We start from the raw sequence: 16,727 nt of genomic DNA on the forward strand, positions 1-16,727 counted from the left end.
ACTGTCTCCTTCATAAATGTCCCATTATTTGGAATGGCCATGTTGATTTAAAGTTGATTTTAATTAAAACTCTTCCAATTAGAGATGGAAAGCTCTTTGTTTCTTTTGGTTGGAATGACCTTAGGTAAATTAAGGGAAGGTGTAGGAAGGAGGAATAGAATACAGATAAAGGCCTTGCTAGGGTCTTCTAGCAAAGAGAGGAACACTTAGACCTAATATTCTTAATGCAAACAAATAACAATGTTTGGCTTCTGTGGAAAGCTGAAAAATAAAAAGATATTAAAAGAGTGCAACTTAATTTTTGGCCCTTATTCAACAGAACTTTTAACTGTGTTTTTCTCCTTTAAGAAGTGGGAAGTCTGATTAACTTCAGTTGGAAATAAATGCTTCATTTTAACTTGAGCCGGGTCAATATTTAAGCTGTTACAGAAACTATTTTTAACTGGCTGGTGTATTCCCTGGGAACTCAAAGCAGTGAGCTGCTGAAATTATAACAGAAATCTTGTGGAATTTAAACAGAAAAACATAGAATCACCAGGTTGGAAAAGAACTCTGAGGTCATAGAGTCCAACCATTCCTATCTGCCACTAAACCGTATTGTTAATTATCTCATCTACCCATCTTTTAAACACCTGTAGGGATGGAGACACCACCACCTCCCTGAGCAGCCAGTGCCCAGGAACCCTTTCAGTGAAGAAATTCTTTTCCTGAAGTCCAATCTGAACCTGCCCTAGTGCAGCTTGAGGCCATTTCCTCTTGTCCTGTCCAGCAGGGGTGTGTGTGTGAACGTATATGTCATATTGTTTGCGAGAGAAGGTTCCACCAAATAGTATAGAAAATAAAACAAAATGAAAGAAGGATATTGCAGCATGAAACCAAAACATTGCTTTGCTTCCTTTTCCAGATGAATGTTTGGATTATATCATTTTTCAGTACTGAAGAGCATGGCCTTTTGCTTCAGGATAGCTTTCCATTGCCTTCATCCTACCAGATTCTTCTGGGCATAGAGGTGCCGCATTATTACTTTGTGAAAAAGGTGAGGAAATCTTTCACAGTTCCTTCCCTGCCCATAAGTTCAGAGTTCTCCCTGCACAGGGGTCAATTGAGCCTGAGGTAAGGAGAACAACTCCAATGACAGTTGCTGCATCACATCTAGAAATGACAAAAAGATAGTTGTAATGCGGGTGTGCTTGGCAGGGTTGTAGAAATCCTGCTGGATCGCCTTTCCAGGTACAGGCATGGGAGACAGTAACTACCAAGGAACGCAACAGAAAAAGGGATGTGAAAAAAATCCTCTTGCTACTTTGTGGTCATCGAGCCTCTTGCAAGGAAGAGGGGTGTGTGTGTCAACTTTATGCAGGCCACAAGAGGGGAACTTCCCTTCCAGCTTCAGCAGAAGCCACCCATTTCCTTATTGGAATGGAACTTGGTACCCACTGAGTACCAAAGAGAGCAAGAACGCTCATCTCGCGCTGTCACCCGATGCCTGTGGGCTCCAAATACCAGGAACGCATGCGTTAACTTCTTCAACTTGAATATGAACCCGAAACTGTTTGCATCTTAGGCAAACAACACCATGCATCCTGGAAGCAGTGAGGTCTGTTACCTGCAGATTGATGTTCTGGGTAAGCTCTGGCCAGAGGTTCTCGGTGCCTGTTAAGATGATGATTTGCACTGCTCCCTTCTTGCAGGAGGAGTTAACATAGTCTGCTCTGCTGAGGCATTAATTTCTGTAAGATCTGCAGGAACTTAATGGGACTTCTGATCCTCTAAATCTCCTGAATAAGACCAATGTGATCGCGTGTAGCTCTAGCTTTTAGAGTCGCACTATATTTTACTTTTCTGTTCCCTTTATCCCTTAATTTAATATGTGATCTGCTGCATTTTCTACTTTTTTTTTTTTATAACACTTCTCCCCCATCATGTCTTATGTTATTTTACTTTAATATTCCGTCTTTTTTTTTTCCTCTCATTTTTTTTTAACTCTCTATGGATTTTTGCTGCCATTAGTTGCTTTTTCGGAGGGGACATGTCTATAAACCTGTAAGTAACTGCATTATTTTGTTCCTGTTTCTTCATTCTCTGCTTTTCTCTCTTGTGTTTCCATTTTCCTCCCTTAGTAGGTTACTATGTCTTGGTGCTAAACTCCTTATGTTTCCAAAATGAATTATTATATCGTGATTTCATGTATTAATAGAGTCTGCCTTAAATACAGCAAGTTTCATTCCAGGGTTTCTCCTTATTAATGTCTTTTCTGGCCTGGTTCCAGAAATTCCCCAAATCGTAATCAAAAGCATTTGGATTTTTGATTCCTATCTTTCACTGTATCTAATACTTTCATTGCATAAAATATAGTACTGTTTTGTTGTATTGGCTTCTGTAAAACTTAATATTGAGTTATCTCATCTGTGCAATCAAGCCTATGTGACATTTGGTGTCCTTCATGCCTCAGACAATCCGCCACTGCGCTTGGCTTGTGCGTGTTTCCTTGTCACGCTCTAGACAGATCATTTGATATTGATGATTGACTTCTTTCTTTTTCTGAGTCATGGTTAAATAGCTTTGAGCAGCTTCTCCGTGACTGGTGGAGTATCACTGAAGCTCCAGAGGCTCCAGAACTGCCAGTGGAATGGGGAAGAGTTGGAATCTAAGCTTTAGTATCCCTAAGCTTCGCATGAAGGCAAGAGTTGAAGAATCGGGTCTATATGGTGAACTCTTAGAGCAGCAGACTCCTTTTTGAGAAGAAACTAATCTTAGATAAATGTTTATCTGAGATCTTCAGACATCTGGGGACTTAAAAGCTGCTCTTGTAGTCACAGTGATTATAGTAATAATAGATATAAAAATTATTATGACTGTAGTAATAGGAGGCTGCCTCTCCCATGGTATTTTAGCCATCTCCAACCCCTCCCTGATGTGCTGAGATTTTTCGGTGTGATACGCTAATCTGTTCTTTGACATTCCATATTTTGGGGCATTTTCTAGGAAGTTCTGCAGCATTGCAGCTCTTGTTACTATTGGTCATGGTCCCGCGGAGAGAGAAAACTTGGACTGTAGTGGAGGAAATAATGACAGAGACAAAGGAGTAAGCTTCAACCAACTTGATACCTACATGATAACATTCTCATTTTAGCTGGGAGAAGCTGAGGAAGGAGCAGCAGAGTCTGGCTCACCAAAGGTCTCTCAGATGGCTGCGAGAAGACCCCTGAGAGATTTCAGTGGCCTAGGAGACTGTGATAAGACTACCCGGGATGCCATGCTGAACTTCAGCTTCTACCTGACTGCTGGAGACATGGATGAGGCCTTCAAATCAATCAAGTTGATAAAAAGGTACCAGAGTATTTGTATGTGTTTCTTTATGAGTACAGTTTATTTTCATTAAATGCTTGTATGAAGTGTGGATCCTCCTACATTCTCCTTACATTTTTTCCTCTCTAATTTCATTCTCCCTTTCAGTTTTAACAAGATGGAATATCTTTATCTTACCGACATTTGAATGTATTCTCTGCTTATTCTTTGTCCACAAGATATTGCAAACTCTGTGGATTCTTTTTTACTGAACAGGAAAAAGTTATTGATAACGAGCAACCTTGTTCTGTGTCTGTGTGGCAAAAATCTCACTTTATCACTAGAAGAAAATGAACATTCACAACTTCATTTATACATCTAAAATAATCACAGTAATACTGAGTACTACAGATTTACCAACCACATAGCTGATTTTTCAATTAAAATGTCCATTATTATAATATGGATATTGCAATATTAGAAGAAATAATATAATGTCTTTTAAATAGTCCAATATTTTATTTTTAAAAAACCCTGCAATTAATCATAGCATATTATTTCTAGAAAAGGTTTTCCAGAAAGTAGTGCAGGCAAATGAATACAAATCTTAGTTGGTTTTTACAAACCTACTGCTAGAAGAAACTCTTTGTCAGCTTTATGGGATTCTACCCTGATAGTCTAGAACAAAGCTGCTGTGCTGGAGCATCAGTCTCTGCAGAGCGCTACTTGCTTTGAACACGGTGCAGAGCAGCACTTGGGGTTGAGTTTCTTATTACATCAGAACTGTGTGCGGAACAGAACTCAAGAGCCAGCTTGACGATCACATTTTAACCAAGTATGGTGGAAATAATGGTAAAGAGTAGAAGCAGCGTACTCAGCTGGGAGTGACACAACCATCCTGGAGTGTCTGTAACATTCACAGCTCGTGGGCCTTCAAACTTACCAGCAGCCATGCTCAGAGTAGCATCCTTGGAGCTTTTAAACCTCTGCCATTGCCTCTAGTCCCTGTATCCTAGGTGTTCCTGAATAACAGGGTTTGACCTGTTGTTTTTTGTACTGGAAGTTGCATGCACGTGAATTCTATGAGCCTTCTCGGGGTCAGGCTTGTAAACATGACACCTAATTGCAAAGGTACTCTGTTGTTTTCATTTCATTACCACGTTAAGTTATCAGGCAAGTCTGTTTAAAATCTCATGCTTAGTCACATATATTTTTCTTATTCTCCAATCTGGCTGCTTGAGCGGCAGTTACATTCTTTGCTATCCCCTGTCTTCTGAGCCTCTGAGCATTGCTGGGCAGAGCTGGGTGTCCTGGCACAGCGCTCTGGTCTGAAAGTGTCACAGCAAATGCTAAAGCAAGCTGGGAAGAAAAGGAATTAATTTGGGCTGCAATATCTGTTCTTAATGTAAGTTAATAGTATCTGTGATGATTAGGGAGTGCAGGTAACCTTCTCCTGTAGATGTCTGCCCTCGCTGTAACACTGAAGGGTTTTTTTCAGCCACATGTATGGCCTGTTCTAGCTGCGTACCCTTTCCATTTCTAATGGCGTGTCTGTTTACACCTAGAATAAACCTGAACCTTTCTCTCGGGATACAAAAGAGGTGTCTGAAAAAAATGCAAAGTACTTCTTCTGCATTCCCTTATTGAATGAGAATGGTTAGAATTGCTTTTGCGTTTCCCTGCCTGGGGCTGGGGAGCAGGCATGGCAACTCAGGAGAAGTTCCGTGAAGAGGGCTGAGTGGAAGGGCTAAAGATTCTTGATATTTAAACAGCTGTTAAAATCATCACTAGTGCAATAGTGAGTTTTCTGCTTTCTTAGATTGCCTGTTAACTCCAAAGCTGTTGTCCCTGGTCTCCTATAGCTTTTTACGTTATTATTAGGGAGCGGGATAACTTTATGCAGGCAGAGAAGGTGTGTTTGGCTGCCTCTTTTCTATATTCTCATGGCATAGGCTCTGTGTGCTACAGCTGGCCCTGCTGACACGTAGCTGTGACGCAATGTCAGGACTCTGACAATCCAACATTCTGTGCTGTACAGCAGAGGGAGAGGGCAATATAATATATATATATAAAAAATTATGTGTTTTATACATATGTATATAGATGGAGCCCATCCAAATAATAATCGAGGGCCTCTGCCCACAAGAGTGAGCTTTGTGATGCCTTTCAACCTTTACTTTTAAATTATAGCATATATTTATAGAAAACAACTCCAATGCAGATCTCCTTGGAGATCTTTCCCCTTTCAAGTCCACTCTTTCAGCATGGTGACTCAACATAGTCGTTTTCCAGTCCCCGGCGAAACCGAGCGGTCAGGGTGCGGCTAATGACAATGACCCGGGGCGCCATACAGTCCTCCCGCCTGTGAAGGATGTTCCATATAAGAATGGCAGCTGCCAGCGTGGCCAAAAGACAGGCTCCAATGTTCAGATAGCAAGACCAAGAGAGGCTGGTGTATGGTCCGATGCGGTAGAAAGTCACCAATCCGATAACCAGGACAAAACCTGCAAGGAGAAAGGGAGAATTATTGTTAATGTGTTATTTTTTTTAATGTCTTTTACATGGAATGGTTGGACTCGATGATCTGGTGGGTCTTTTCCAACCTTGTAATTCTATGATTCTATGATTCTATATTGGCAGAATGCCCTAGGCCAACATTCACGAGCCTGTAGGGCCTTTCCATCTCTGTTAGGATGTGCTGGATGTGTTCTTGAAGGCCTTTTTGGGCAGGATGATGCATGCAAAGACCAAGTGCCTGAAATGAGGTCTCAGTTTCAAATTGGTTCACCCCAATTTCAATATCTGTCTTCTGCTCAGCTGTATTTCACATTGTGTTTTTTTACCCATCCTCTTGTCTCACTTACACAGTTGTCCTCTTTCTTATTCCCAGTGCCAAGGCAGAGAACTGGTATATTAATGATAATAATCATGAAAATCTGTTATTTAGAATATGGTAAGCTTATTCTGAAAATGTAAACTGTATTTAAAGCAAGCCGCTATTGTAAACTGCGAAGATGACAAATAGCTGAATATCTCTCAGAAATGATTTTTAAAAATGTACAGAATCTTAAGAAAAAGGGAAGGTGAAACAAATGGGACTTTATGGTCCTCCTTTTTTCTATGCTGGAAAAGTGTTATGCAGCAGGAGTAATACCGGGCCTCTAGAAGCCACCAAAGGCAAGGCTTCCATTCCTTTCCTAGCCTTAAGCCCAGTACTAAGGTCCCTATCAGGTGACATTAGAGTAATAACGCTGCTCTGGCCTGGCATTTCCTTCCAGCCATCACAATGGAATTTGCAAAAAACTGAAAACAAAGATTTTTCCATGTTTTTCTCAGTGGACGCCGTTGATGAATCCTAATGTTCCTTTGAGGTGAGGTGGGCTGACCTGTCCTGTCGTGCAGGAGGTCTCTATTAGAGCAGGAAGCAGAATCCATATCCCTCGACTCCTAATTATTTATGTTACTAGGACTGCCCTTTCCCTGGAGAACACGTCGGTAAGCACAAAATGCTTTTCTGCCCTTCTTTATTGCATTTCTCTCTCTCCCTGTGCCTACTTTTATTAAAGATACTCTTCAGCTTTTGAAGAGAAGTAATTTATGTGTGATTAGATTGAAACAAACACACGGAGAGGCAAATATTCTTCACTACCTGAAAAAAGGTTTTCTCTTTGTTTTCCTACGCCTCCTTTACCCCCACTAAATGTAAAGACACGTCAACAAAAGGACCCCCACATGAAGGAAAGTTGGAATAATCAAAGGTCCATAACAGATACCATCTTCTGAAGGTCATGGGCAGGGACAAGTCAAGAGTGAGTGAGTCCTAGTGGCTGCATGCTGTTTTCTCAGTGGGCAGTGCTCCCTGCAACTGCTGCTCCCACGGATAACGGCAGTGCTCGAAAATGGTGTGGAACCTGCTCTGGTCCTTGTTTTTCTATCAAAGAGGAGGGTGAGAGGCTGGAGAGCAGCTCTGAGCAAAGGGATCTGGGGGTTCTGGTTGATGGCAACTTGACCATGAGTCAGCAGTGCCCTAGCAACCAAGAGGGCAACTGTGTCCTGGGTGCATCCAGCACAGCATCGCCAGCCAGGCGAGGGATGGGATTGTCCCACTCTGCTCTGCACTGGGGCAGCCCCACCTTGAGCTCTGGGGGCAGCTCTGGGGCCGCAGGGTGAAAAGGATCTAAAGGTGCAGGAGAACGTCCAGAGGAGGACACGGAGTTGGGGAAAGGTTTGGAGGGGAAGAGTGTGAGGAGTGGCTGAGCCACTGGGTCTGCTCAGCATGGTGGAGACTGAGGGGAGACCTCATCGCACTCTGCAGCTTCCTCACACGGGGAGGAGGAGGAGCAGGCGCTGAGCTCTTCTCTCTGGGGACCAAGGACAGGACCTGAGGGAATGGCAGGAAGATGCCAGGGGAGGGTTAGGTTGGAAATCAGGAGCAGGTTCTTCCCGCAGAGGGTGGTGGAGCCCTGGAACAGCTCCCAGGGAAGCAGTCACGGTGCCAAGGCTGACAATATTCCAGCAGCATTTGGCCAAGGCCCTCAAGCTCCACGAGGTGAGTGTTGGGGTGTGCTGTGCGGGGACAGGAGCTGGACTTGGTGGTAGCTGGGGGTCCCTCACAACTCAGGACATTCTATCCTGAGTACACATTGTATCAGTTTTCTTCCTAAAAAGGGCATTTGTAATGCAGTGATGGTGGAAAAGGCGCAAATTAAATACAGGTTAAAAAACAACAGAGGAGGGAAATTAAATACAAATAGAAGAGAAATTGCTGGTTAAGTAGGTGTAACACTGACTACTCTGAGAGTCAAGAGTGTAAAGGCTTATTCCCCTTCCTAATAAAACAAGCAATGAATTAGTATTAATCCAGGAGATGTCTTGCATCCTCAGCTCTCTCATGTCTCCCTGGAAGGTGGTTGTAACCGAGTTGCTTGCTGCCCCTTCCTCACTGAAGCAGCGCTGTTCCACCAACGGCGTGGACCAGAGAGGGGTCTCTCTGGTCCAGATGATGCATCTCTTCCAAAGGATATGTAAGGAGGAAACAGGTTCTTACAGGAGGAATAGCTCTTTCCTGCTCTTTCACAACTCTGCCTTTGCTGTGAAGAAAGTCTAATGTACTTTGGGTCAGTTGTACGAACAGGAATTAATAACTCCTAGGTATCGTTAGAGTTACTGAATGGTTCCACTTAGTTATAAATGAATAAGTTTCATCTGGGAAAAATGTGGCCACGCGAAGTATGTGGGCTCAATTCAGTCGCAGAAATCACTGATCTGTACAGTAATTGTTTGCTCGCACTCCCTGGTTGAGCCTGCAGGCTCCCTCAGGAGGCTGTTCTAATGCCAGCCGAGTTGGAGATCCCAGTACAGAGGTGCTTAACTAGCTTTATTTCAATGTATACAGGTTTGAAATTTGCTTCTTGCTCCCGTTCAGAAAAATACTGAGTTACAGTTGAGGTAGAAAAATGATGGAGTTTTGTTTTTGACAAATTAAGCTTAAACTCTTCATTCTATTCAGTAATCACTTTTGGATGACGCACCTTACATCAGATTATGCACGCTTGTTAAAACCCTGGTCTCTTAAAGCTAGGCAGATGTTATCTGCGTCCTTGGATGGACTGTTGAAGGCAAATCATCTGTCTCTGAAGGAGTTAAGTTTTCTGTATTTTCAGCTGCTTAGCTCATCACCACATGAAAATGGAAGTGTTCTCTCCTTCTGCATTCAAAATCCTCACTGAAGGAACATTGCTTTGTCCCCAAAGCCACGGTTAGCTGTGCTCTGCCTTTTCTGTGACACCTCCTTGAATTGCTTTTGAATTCTCCTGATTTTGATGTTTGGTATTTTCTGGGTTTTGTGTTACTTTATTTCTTTATTGTTAACAGCAATCAGATACAAGAATGTTGCAGCAGAACAGGGAAATCAAATAGTTTTCCCTCATTCCCAGTGTAATTCTCGGAGTTCAGTGTGTCCTGAGGCACATTCTTGACAAGAGAGGGGGAGATCACATCCTGTGTGTGGAATACAGCACATTTTCTAAACTCTCCTCTGAGGTGGCTCAGTTCCCCATCTGTGAAACCAAAATGATCAAACTTCTGTGTTGTGTTTTATATTCCAGGGCTTTGGTAGCAAAGCGTGCTTGTTGTAACATGCTCGGAGAGAATGTGTATTGCTCTTCCCCAAGCTGCAGTCCACTTTTCAAAGGATGGTAGATACCTATTTTCTCATAAAGGTCAGGAATTGAGAGAAAGGGAGATCGCTTGTACCCCCTGTGGCTGAGCTATGGACCCATCTCTTTTCCTTGTGGTTTGAAATGCACAGGCAGGAGGGTATTGAGGGACAAACCCCATCTTGTTGATGAGTCTGGCAAAGGGCTTGGAAGTAGCTGAGAAAATAAGCATGGGGATGGGAGCCATCGGCTTTCAGGGGCGATGATGGAAGGGGCGTTCCAGGGGGTCCCTGTCCTGTGTGGCCCATGGGGAAAAGAGAGGAAATGAGGACAAATGGAAAGGGAGAGTTTGGGGTGTTTGCTCTCCTTTGTGTGATCAGTTTGCCTTGTCAGTTTTCCTTTCAGAACTCTTTTCTAGTTCATGTATATTTTCACGTGGAATCCAAAAAACATTGAATAAATGCGTGAAACAAATCATAAAACCTTAAGCGGGAAGAACTTTGACCCTAAACAGTTTGTACCAGCCACCACTTACAGGTACCTCTAAGAGACAGTTATAAACATTACCAACAGCCCACTTTATCTTGCCTTATTTGTTTGAGGCTCTCTTGGCAGAGGGAGCCTGATCCACAAACACCAGTTCCATAGCGTAGCTGCGATGTTGTGTCACATCTTGCAGCTTCATTTCCAGTTATTGAATTGTGACTGGTGCTTTTCCTGCTGCAGGTTTACAGGTATTTTACCATTATCTCTAGCTTAGAGAAGAAATGGGTGATTAACTCTTCTAGTTTCTGTACTGAAAATCGGGTTTGATTTTGCAAACCTACTGCAAAACCCCTTTTGAGTTCCTGGTGTGTGTGAGAGCTGTACTCCCTTGGGCAGAGCTTTACTCGATCCTTTGCTCATTTAGAAAAGGTGAGCAGCAGAGCTCCGTACACTCCTTTATGGCATAGTGGAAGTAAATAACCACTGCAGGGATATTTTCCATATTTGAACTTTTTTCCCAAATATTCAAATAGATTTTTCATTCTTGCTTATGTATCACTTAGAGCCAGTTACTGTACTAATTGGCTACATATCTCCGTGCTAGACCAGCCACCTTCGTGAACTCCCTTCCATCTGGTGGAGAAACTATCCTCTAGAAAAAAGCACTGAGGCTTCCTTGCAGGTCTAGCAAGACTGTTTCCCCTTGCAGGCTCCTTCCCTGAACCCATCTCAGACAAACAGCCAGCTGTGCAAGAGGCTTCTCCCCTTCTGCAGTTCTATGCTGGTGTCTGAGCCGAGGGAACCGGCCTGGGAGCTCCACGGCTTGTCAGAGAGCAGCAGGGAGTCACTGGAGCTCTTGGGAGGGGAAGGTAGGGTCTGCTCAGAATGCTCTGCTGCCCGCTAGGCAGGAACCAACAATTCAGAAGAGAAAAACATGACAGAGGTGAAGGAGTTGAAAGTGTGTTGCTGTTGAGTTTCCACAATTAGTTTTATAGCTCTGCCTGCATAAGTTAGCTCTGGAATAAAAATGTCACTGTGAACATTGTTTTCCAGCATTCTTATTTCATATTAGCATGACCTGATTTTGGATTTATAAATGCAGGAAATCAAGAGCAAAGGGTGAAGAAATTGCACTGATCCAAAAAGGCTAAGTTTGGATAGGATGATATTTAAATCATCATCAATGATGCCGTTCTATCAATGCTGCCGTTGTTTGAAAACTCCCAAAGTTTGCTTGGAGGGTTTTTGCCTGTAATAACTCAACCAAAATTAGACTTCTTGAAGCATACCATTCCCACGTGCTGCTTGTTTTCCTTGCCCTTAGAGCGGTCTTGTTGTACGCCAGTGAGATTTGAGCCAGAACATTTAGCAGCGAGTTCTGTTTTCTCAAACAACGTCTCTTTCACCTATTTGTGCTGGCCTGGCCCTTCTCCTCCAGCTGTTCTTCTCTCTTAGGGAATGAAGATTTTAGTCTTGTTTTTATTCTCCTGTTATGTGGATGTCTCTGAGCAGCAGCGTCTTCCTAGTTTGGCAGAACCTTTACAAATAACTGCGTGTGTCTCTTGTGTCCTGCTGCAAAAATAGTCAGGATCTGTAAGGCAAGTGAATGCAACTAAAGTCTGAGTAAGGTTTTCTTTTTACTGACTCTGCTAAGGCAGAGTATTTTCATTCTCTTGGTATCTGCTGTTTTGCTTACTGCCTTCACTGCGAGTGTTATAAGCATTAGGAAGTCTTTGACACTGTTTTAATTTGTTGCCTTCAAATATTGTTAAATATTCAATTAGTGAATCACTTTTGTGAGAATTTAATGTAGGAAAATGATGCTGGAATTCTGCTCCTACTGATGGTTGTGTAATATGGGAATAACTCAGTTGTTAATGTAAATATACCAATACAGAATTTGGCTTCAGAAATACACCTATAAAAATTAGCCTTGTATTGATCATAGAATCATAGGATGGTTTGGGTTGGAAGGGACCTCAAAGCCCATCCAGTCCCACCCCTGCCATGGGCAGGGACACCTCCCACTGTGTCAGGGGCTCCAAGCCCCATCCAACCTGGCCTTGAAGCCCTCCAGGGATGGGGCAGCACCACTGCTCTGGGCAACCTGGGCCAGGGCCTCCCCACCCTCACAGCAAAACATTTCTCCCTATGATCTCGTCTCCATTTCCCCTCTTTCAACTTAAAGTTGTTCCACCACATCCTCTCCTTTCACTCCCTATTAAGAATAGTTTCTGTCTCCATGTCTCAAACTGACTGTGGTGACTTTTCATGTCACATTGAGCAACCAGGTCTTGATTTAGTTTCTGTATTCCAATAATTCTCCTGGTGGGAGACTGTTGCCTTGTTAGGCTTTCCCATGGGTAACTCTACTAAAAATAATTATTCTACTTGTCATCAGTCTACTCAATCTCTTAATTCAAAACAGTTTGAGGAAGGGCTGCAGATGGGAAGTATTTATTTCAATTTAATTATGAAAATACTAGTTTCCTCTGGTTTTGTTTAATTTCTGGTTTGGAGTAGTGATGACTTTTAGGTGCGTGGCTGAACTCCCCTGAATTAATGTCATGATGTCCGTCAATCAGTTTCAAATCATTTTATTGTGCATTGTCTGAAGTCTGCACAGAGGCCACATCTTTACTAAAAATCCTGATGAGATTACTTGAAGTACTTTATTTTCCCATAGTGCTGCTGTTTATCTCTAGTTGTTTCCCATCCGCAGCAAAACAAGCCTGGAAGGGGGGGCCTTTTCCGCTGGGGAAGGAAACAGATAACGCATTCACTAGGAAGACTTTTGGTTGGGATAGTATTGACTGTGGCGTGGGGGTGGGTTGGGAGAATGGTGCTTTTTGAACTTACATGACAGATCCCTGTGCTGGATTTCCTGTTTGACCGGAGCTGCCTGCAAGCCAACTACAGACTTTGAGCAATTTAAAAGAAGTCTTACAGTCACTTTTTTACTTCTATGATAGCTTTTTTTCCGCCCCCCCAGACTCTCCTTGATTTGAATTCCTCCTTTTTATGAGCACATTGAGAGTATGATTGAAGGAATCTACATTATGGTTTTTTTCTGAGTCAGTAGAAGCCATGCTTCTTTTGATGCAGCCCAGGACAGGGGTGGTTTCTGGGCTGTGAGTGCACATTGCCAGCTCATGTTGAGCTTCTCATCAATCAGCACCCCAAGTCCTTCTCAGGGCTACTCTCAATCACATCACCCCCCATCCTCTATTGAAACTGCGGATTACCCTACCCAAGTGTCATAATCCTCCTCTTTACGGCTTGTCCTATAAGATGACTTTTGCTGCCATGAAGAGGTCGAAGAAGGAAAATAGAGCAGCCGAGCTGTTGTTCAGAATTCACAACCCAAGCCTGCACAGCAAAACTGCAGACAGGGAAGGGAAATTTTTTACTCCCCTTCTCTACATACCCTGTAAACATTTGCAGCGTCTGAGTTAGCTGCAATGAGTCAAAAGCCTGAAAAAGCTGCTTGTAGGAGCTCAATGGTAGTTATGAAAGCGAGATAGAAATCATACTTTGGGGAAGTTGTGGCTGCCCCGTCCCTGAAGGTGTTCAAGGCCAGGTAGAGTGGGGCTTGGAGCCCCTGATCAAGTGGGAGATGTCCCTGCCCCTGGCAGGGGGTGGAACTGGATGGTCTTTGAGGTCCCTTCCAACCCAAACTACTCTGTGATTCTATGAATTATGTAAGATTAATCAACTAACACCTTTTCCTGCATCAGCTTGGAGAGTTGTTACAGTGCAAGGGCAATGTGAGTCTTCTGTAACAGTTCTGTGCTTTTCATTGTGGCACCAGGCTGAAAGCTGTAGACATGCTTACTGGGGTTGTAATCCCACAGAGGCTGCAGTGGCCTTTGACTTTTCAGTTGTACATTGTTGAGTACAACTGCAATTTCCTTCTAAGGATTCTGGGAGAATGTAACATCTCTTAGAATTAAGCAATTTATAAGTAGCAAAGCTTCTGAGGAGCAATAAGACCTTCTTGTCCTTCACTTTTCAGCACTGCATTCCAGTGGCTTTCCGCTTGTGATGTTCTTTGAGTTCCTCAGACTCCCTTTGTCTCTAATCTGATAAGGCTGGGGGGTTTAGTCAGTGTGAGGTGGTAAATTCTACCTTATGGATGGAAATGTTCAAAAGGAGGTACAGAGCACTCTTGAACAAGTCTGGGTCTGCTGACAGTGGACTTGCTGTTCTTTATTATCTTTTGGGGGTTTCCTTAGAAATGATACCTAACATTGGAGTGAAAGGTGGAAAGCATTCCCTATGAATTGGACATCATTTCTGTTGGGCAGCTGTTTAAATAAGGACAAATATACAGACTTTCACACTGCAAGTCAGCTGCGAACACTGCTTGGCATCTCAGCTTCAGGCAGCTGGAGCCAGGGAAAGCTCTGCTTTGGTCACAATAAGCTGTACATGAGGCACAGGTAGAGCTCTTGTCGGCCAGAGCGTAAACAGCTTGGGCAGAGAGAGGCAGTCAGTGGCAAGTGATCCTCCTGGAAGCTTCAGGGGTCACCTTTTGTCTTTAGGATGAGCTGCTTCCATTTATCACGTGCTCTGTCCGTCTCCTGGTGCATCAAAGAGTAAGAGTTGCATAACAGTGGATCTAATGAGGCAACTCAGTTTGAAGTTTTCTAGGAGATATCTCCCCGTATATATAATATCTATGTTCATAAGCAAGAAAGTAAATATTTCAGCTGAGAAACTTTTCATTTCATCAGAGCATTGGTGGCTGCCACGTGCCTGGAGGTGTTCAAGGCCATGTTGGAAGGGGCTTGGAGCAGCCTGATCCAGTGGGAGGTGTCCCTGCCCATGACAAGATCCACTTCGCTGTGAGGTTTGCAGTCACATAAAGAACAAGGAAGAGTGTGACTGATATGAAATTAAAATGAGAAATAATGAAAACATTTAGCACAGATCAAGCGGTCAAGTTCTCTCTTTTTGTTGTGAGTTTTAGGTTATTTACAGTGTCTCATATATTTGCTTCCTTTTCAGGAAGTATTAAGTTTACAGCTCCATAGATTTCATCTTAGAACAGATCTGGCTTGAGGGTGTCGTGAAGAAAAAAGGTGGAAGGAAGTAATACAGAAATCAGAATTGTGTTGCTATTGTGAGTATCTTCAGCTGTGTTCTCCAGTGGCTGCTTTGCTGGTCTGTTCTGCATTTGGATTTTCTGGATAACAACCAATCTAAATTTCTAGTACCCAGAAAGAAAAGAGAAGGTAAATGGCCTAACTCTTGCTTGATTTAGGTTTAATAGCACAGGAATGAGAGTGGGCGTGAGCTCAGATTTCCTGTGATGCGTTGGGTCTGGAGCGAAATACACCGTCAGCAGAAGAACACAGTAGGAAAAGTTGGAATGCAATGCTTGACATTTGAGAGGTGAGGTTTTAATTTGTTTGGTTGCAAATGGCTGGCTCTGTAGAAACACAAAACCTTTTAATCTTCAGCATATTATGTATCAAAGTACAATAATTTAATGCTGAAAATGGATTGGCAAGAGTATCAGTCATTATGATTCTGGTTTATTCCAATCTTGGACTTTCAGAAAGTAGGGTGAGGTCTAACATAAGGGATATTTAATCCTGATCTCCCCCAATGTGTTTACAACATCTGACTCTGAAGGCTCTGATAGTCACCATTGCACAAGATTGGAGACTTGGCTGGACTCCCCTCTGCTCTGATCCAGTCTGGCAGGATACTGGAGTAGGTTAATTTTCTCTCAAATGCTCTCTGTTCCCTCTCCTGTTAGTATGGATTTCCCTTTCCAATTGCTCTGCTCTCAGCTCTGCTCTCGGTCCTGTATTTAGCACATTAAATTTGTAATAGTTCCTTGGAAAAAAACAGAAACCCCAAAACCTCCTAGTGGGAAATTTCTGAGCATTGACACAAAATTCCGCATGTGACGCTGGTTCCATTTTCACCACATGCCTTTTCCAAAGCAAACAGCTTGCTTTCCTGTTAACTGGGAGGTGTGAGGTCGCAAAGCTTTGGAGCCATGCGAATCCCATCGCTGTCCCAGGAGCAGTGCTGTTTCCTCTCTTCTTTCCTTCCTCTTTGCTTCCTGGGGCTTTATTTTCTGTCAGAGGTCCATCGTTTTTTGAATGCCTGTCAAACACTTGTGCAGGTGGCAGAAGTGAAAAAGAAGTGGAGCCTGGAGTCATTGCAGGCTCTGGTGGGATCAGAAATGGTTGATTTAAGCTTGTGGTAGGGTTTGGAAGGCAATATTTAGCACACCTAATTTTCTAAACCAAACAGGATTTTTATTCAGACCTTGGGAAGCTGTAATGAAGCCCATCCATAATATTTCAGTGGGTAATCTCTGACTAAAAATAAGTAAATTGTAGGTTGACTTTGTGATTCTGAGCCATATTCTCAAGTCTTCATAATATGGGATTTAATTCTACTGGTGACTCTTGTGGTTCCCCTCAGCCCTTGTTCGCTATGTTCCAGGATGAGAGAGATCAAACAGAAGTTAGAATTAGAGGGGACATGATTCAAGAGAGTGTTTTCTGAAATTAAGGGCAGGATGAGCAATTGAACATTAGAGAGCACAGGCTGGGGTCTGTGGAAGAGCAGACAGCTGCTTTCAGCAGGGCAAGTTATGCTCTGAACCATCTGCCCTGGGGATGCAGACCCTTCACTGCCCAAGTAGTCAGCAGCTAACCTGGAAAATCAGGGAGGTCTCCAAGAAGTTGATTTTATATTGGGATAATGGCAGATATAACAACTCCTCTATTTACAAAAGTGTTCATTCCAGAAGACTTCAGCTGGTTCTTC

General features: G+C 43.1%; 2 protein-coding genes across 2 annotated transcripts in view; one reads left to right on the plus strand and one right to left on the minus strand.

The window, feature by feature from the left end:
* Positions 1-16,727, plus strand: part of IFT140 (intraflagellar transport 140) — an 83,957-nt gene that overhangs the window by 26,587 nt on the left and 40,643 nt on the right. The window contains exons 16-17 of the mRNA XM_069870033.1: positions 905-1,036; positions 3,134-3,330. Coding sequence (XP_069726134.1) covers positions 905-1,036; positions 3,134-3,330 — 329 coding nt within the window. The remainder of the gene's footprint in view (positions 1-904; positions 1,037-3,133; positions 3,331-16,727) is intronic.
* Positions 3,352-16,727, minus strand: part of TMEM204 (transmembrane protein 204) — a 32,302-nt gene continuing 18,926 nt past the window's right edge. The window contains exon 3 of the mRNA XM_069870265.1: positions 3,352-5,792. Within this exon, the coding sequence (XP_069726366.1) occupies positions 5,548-5,792 (245 nt within the window). The 3' untranslated portion in view covers positions 3,352-5,547. The remainder of the gene's footprint in view (positions 5,793-16,727) is intronic.

Source organism: Phaenicophaeus curvirostris, chromosome 16 (assembly GCF_032191515.1).
Source record: "Phaenicophaeus curvirostris isolate KB17595 chromosome 16, BPBGC_Pcur_1.0, whole genome shotgun sequence".
NCBI lineage: Eukaryota > Metazoa > Chordata > Aves > Cuculiformes > Cuculidae > Phaenicophaeus > Phaenicophaeus curvirostris.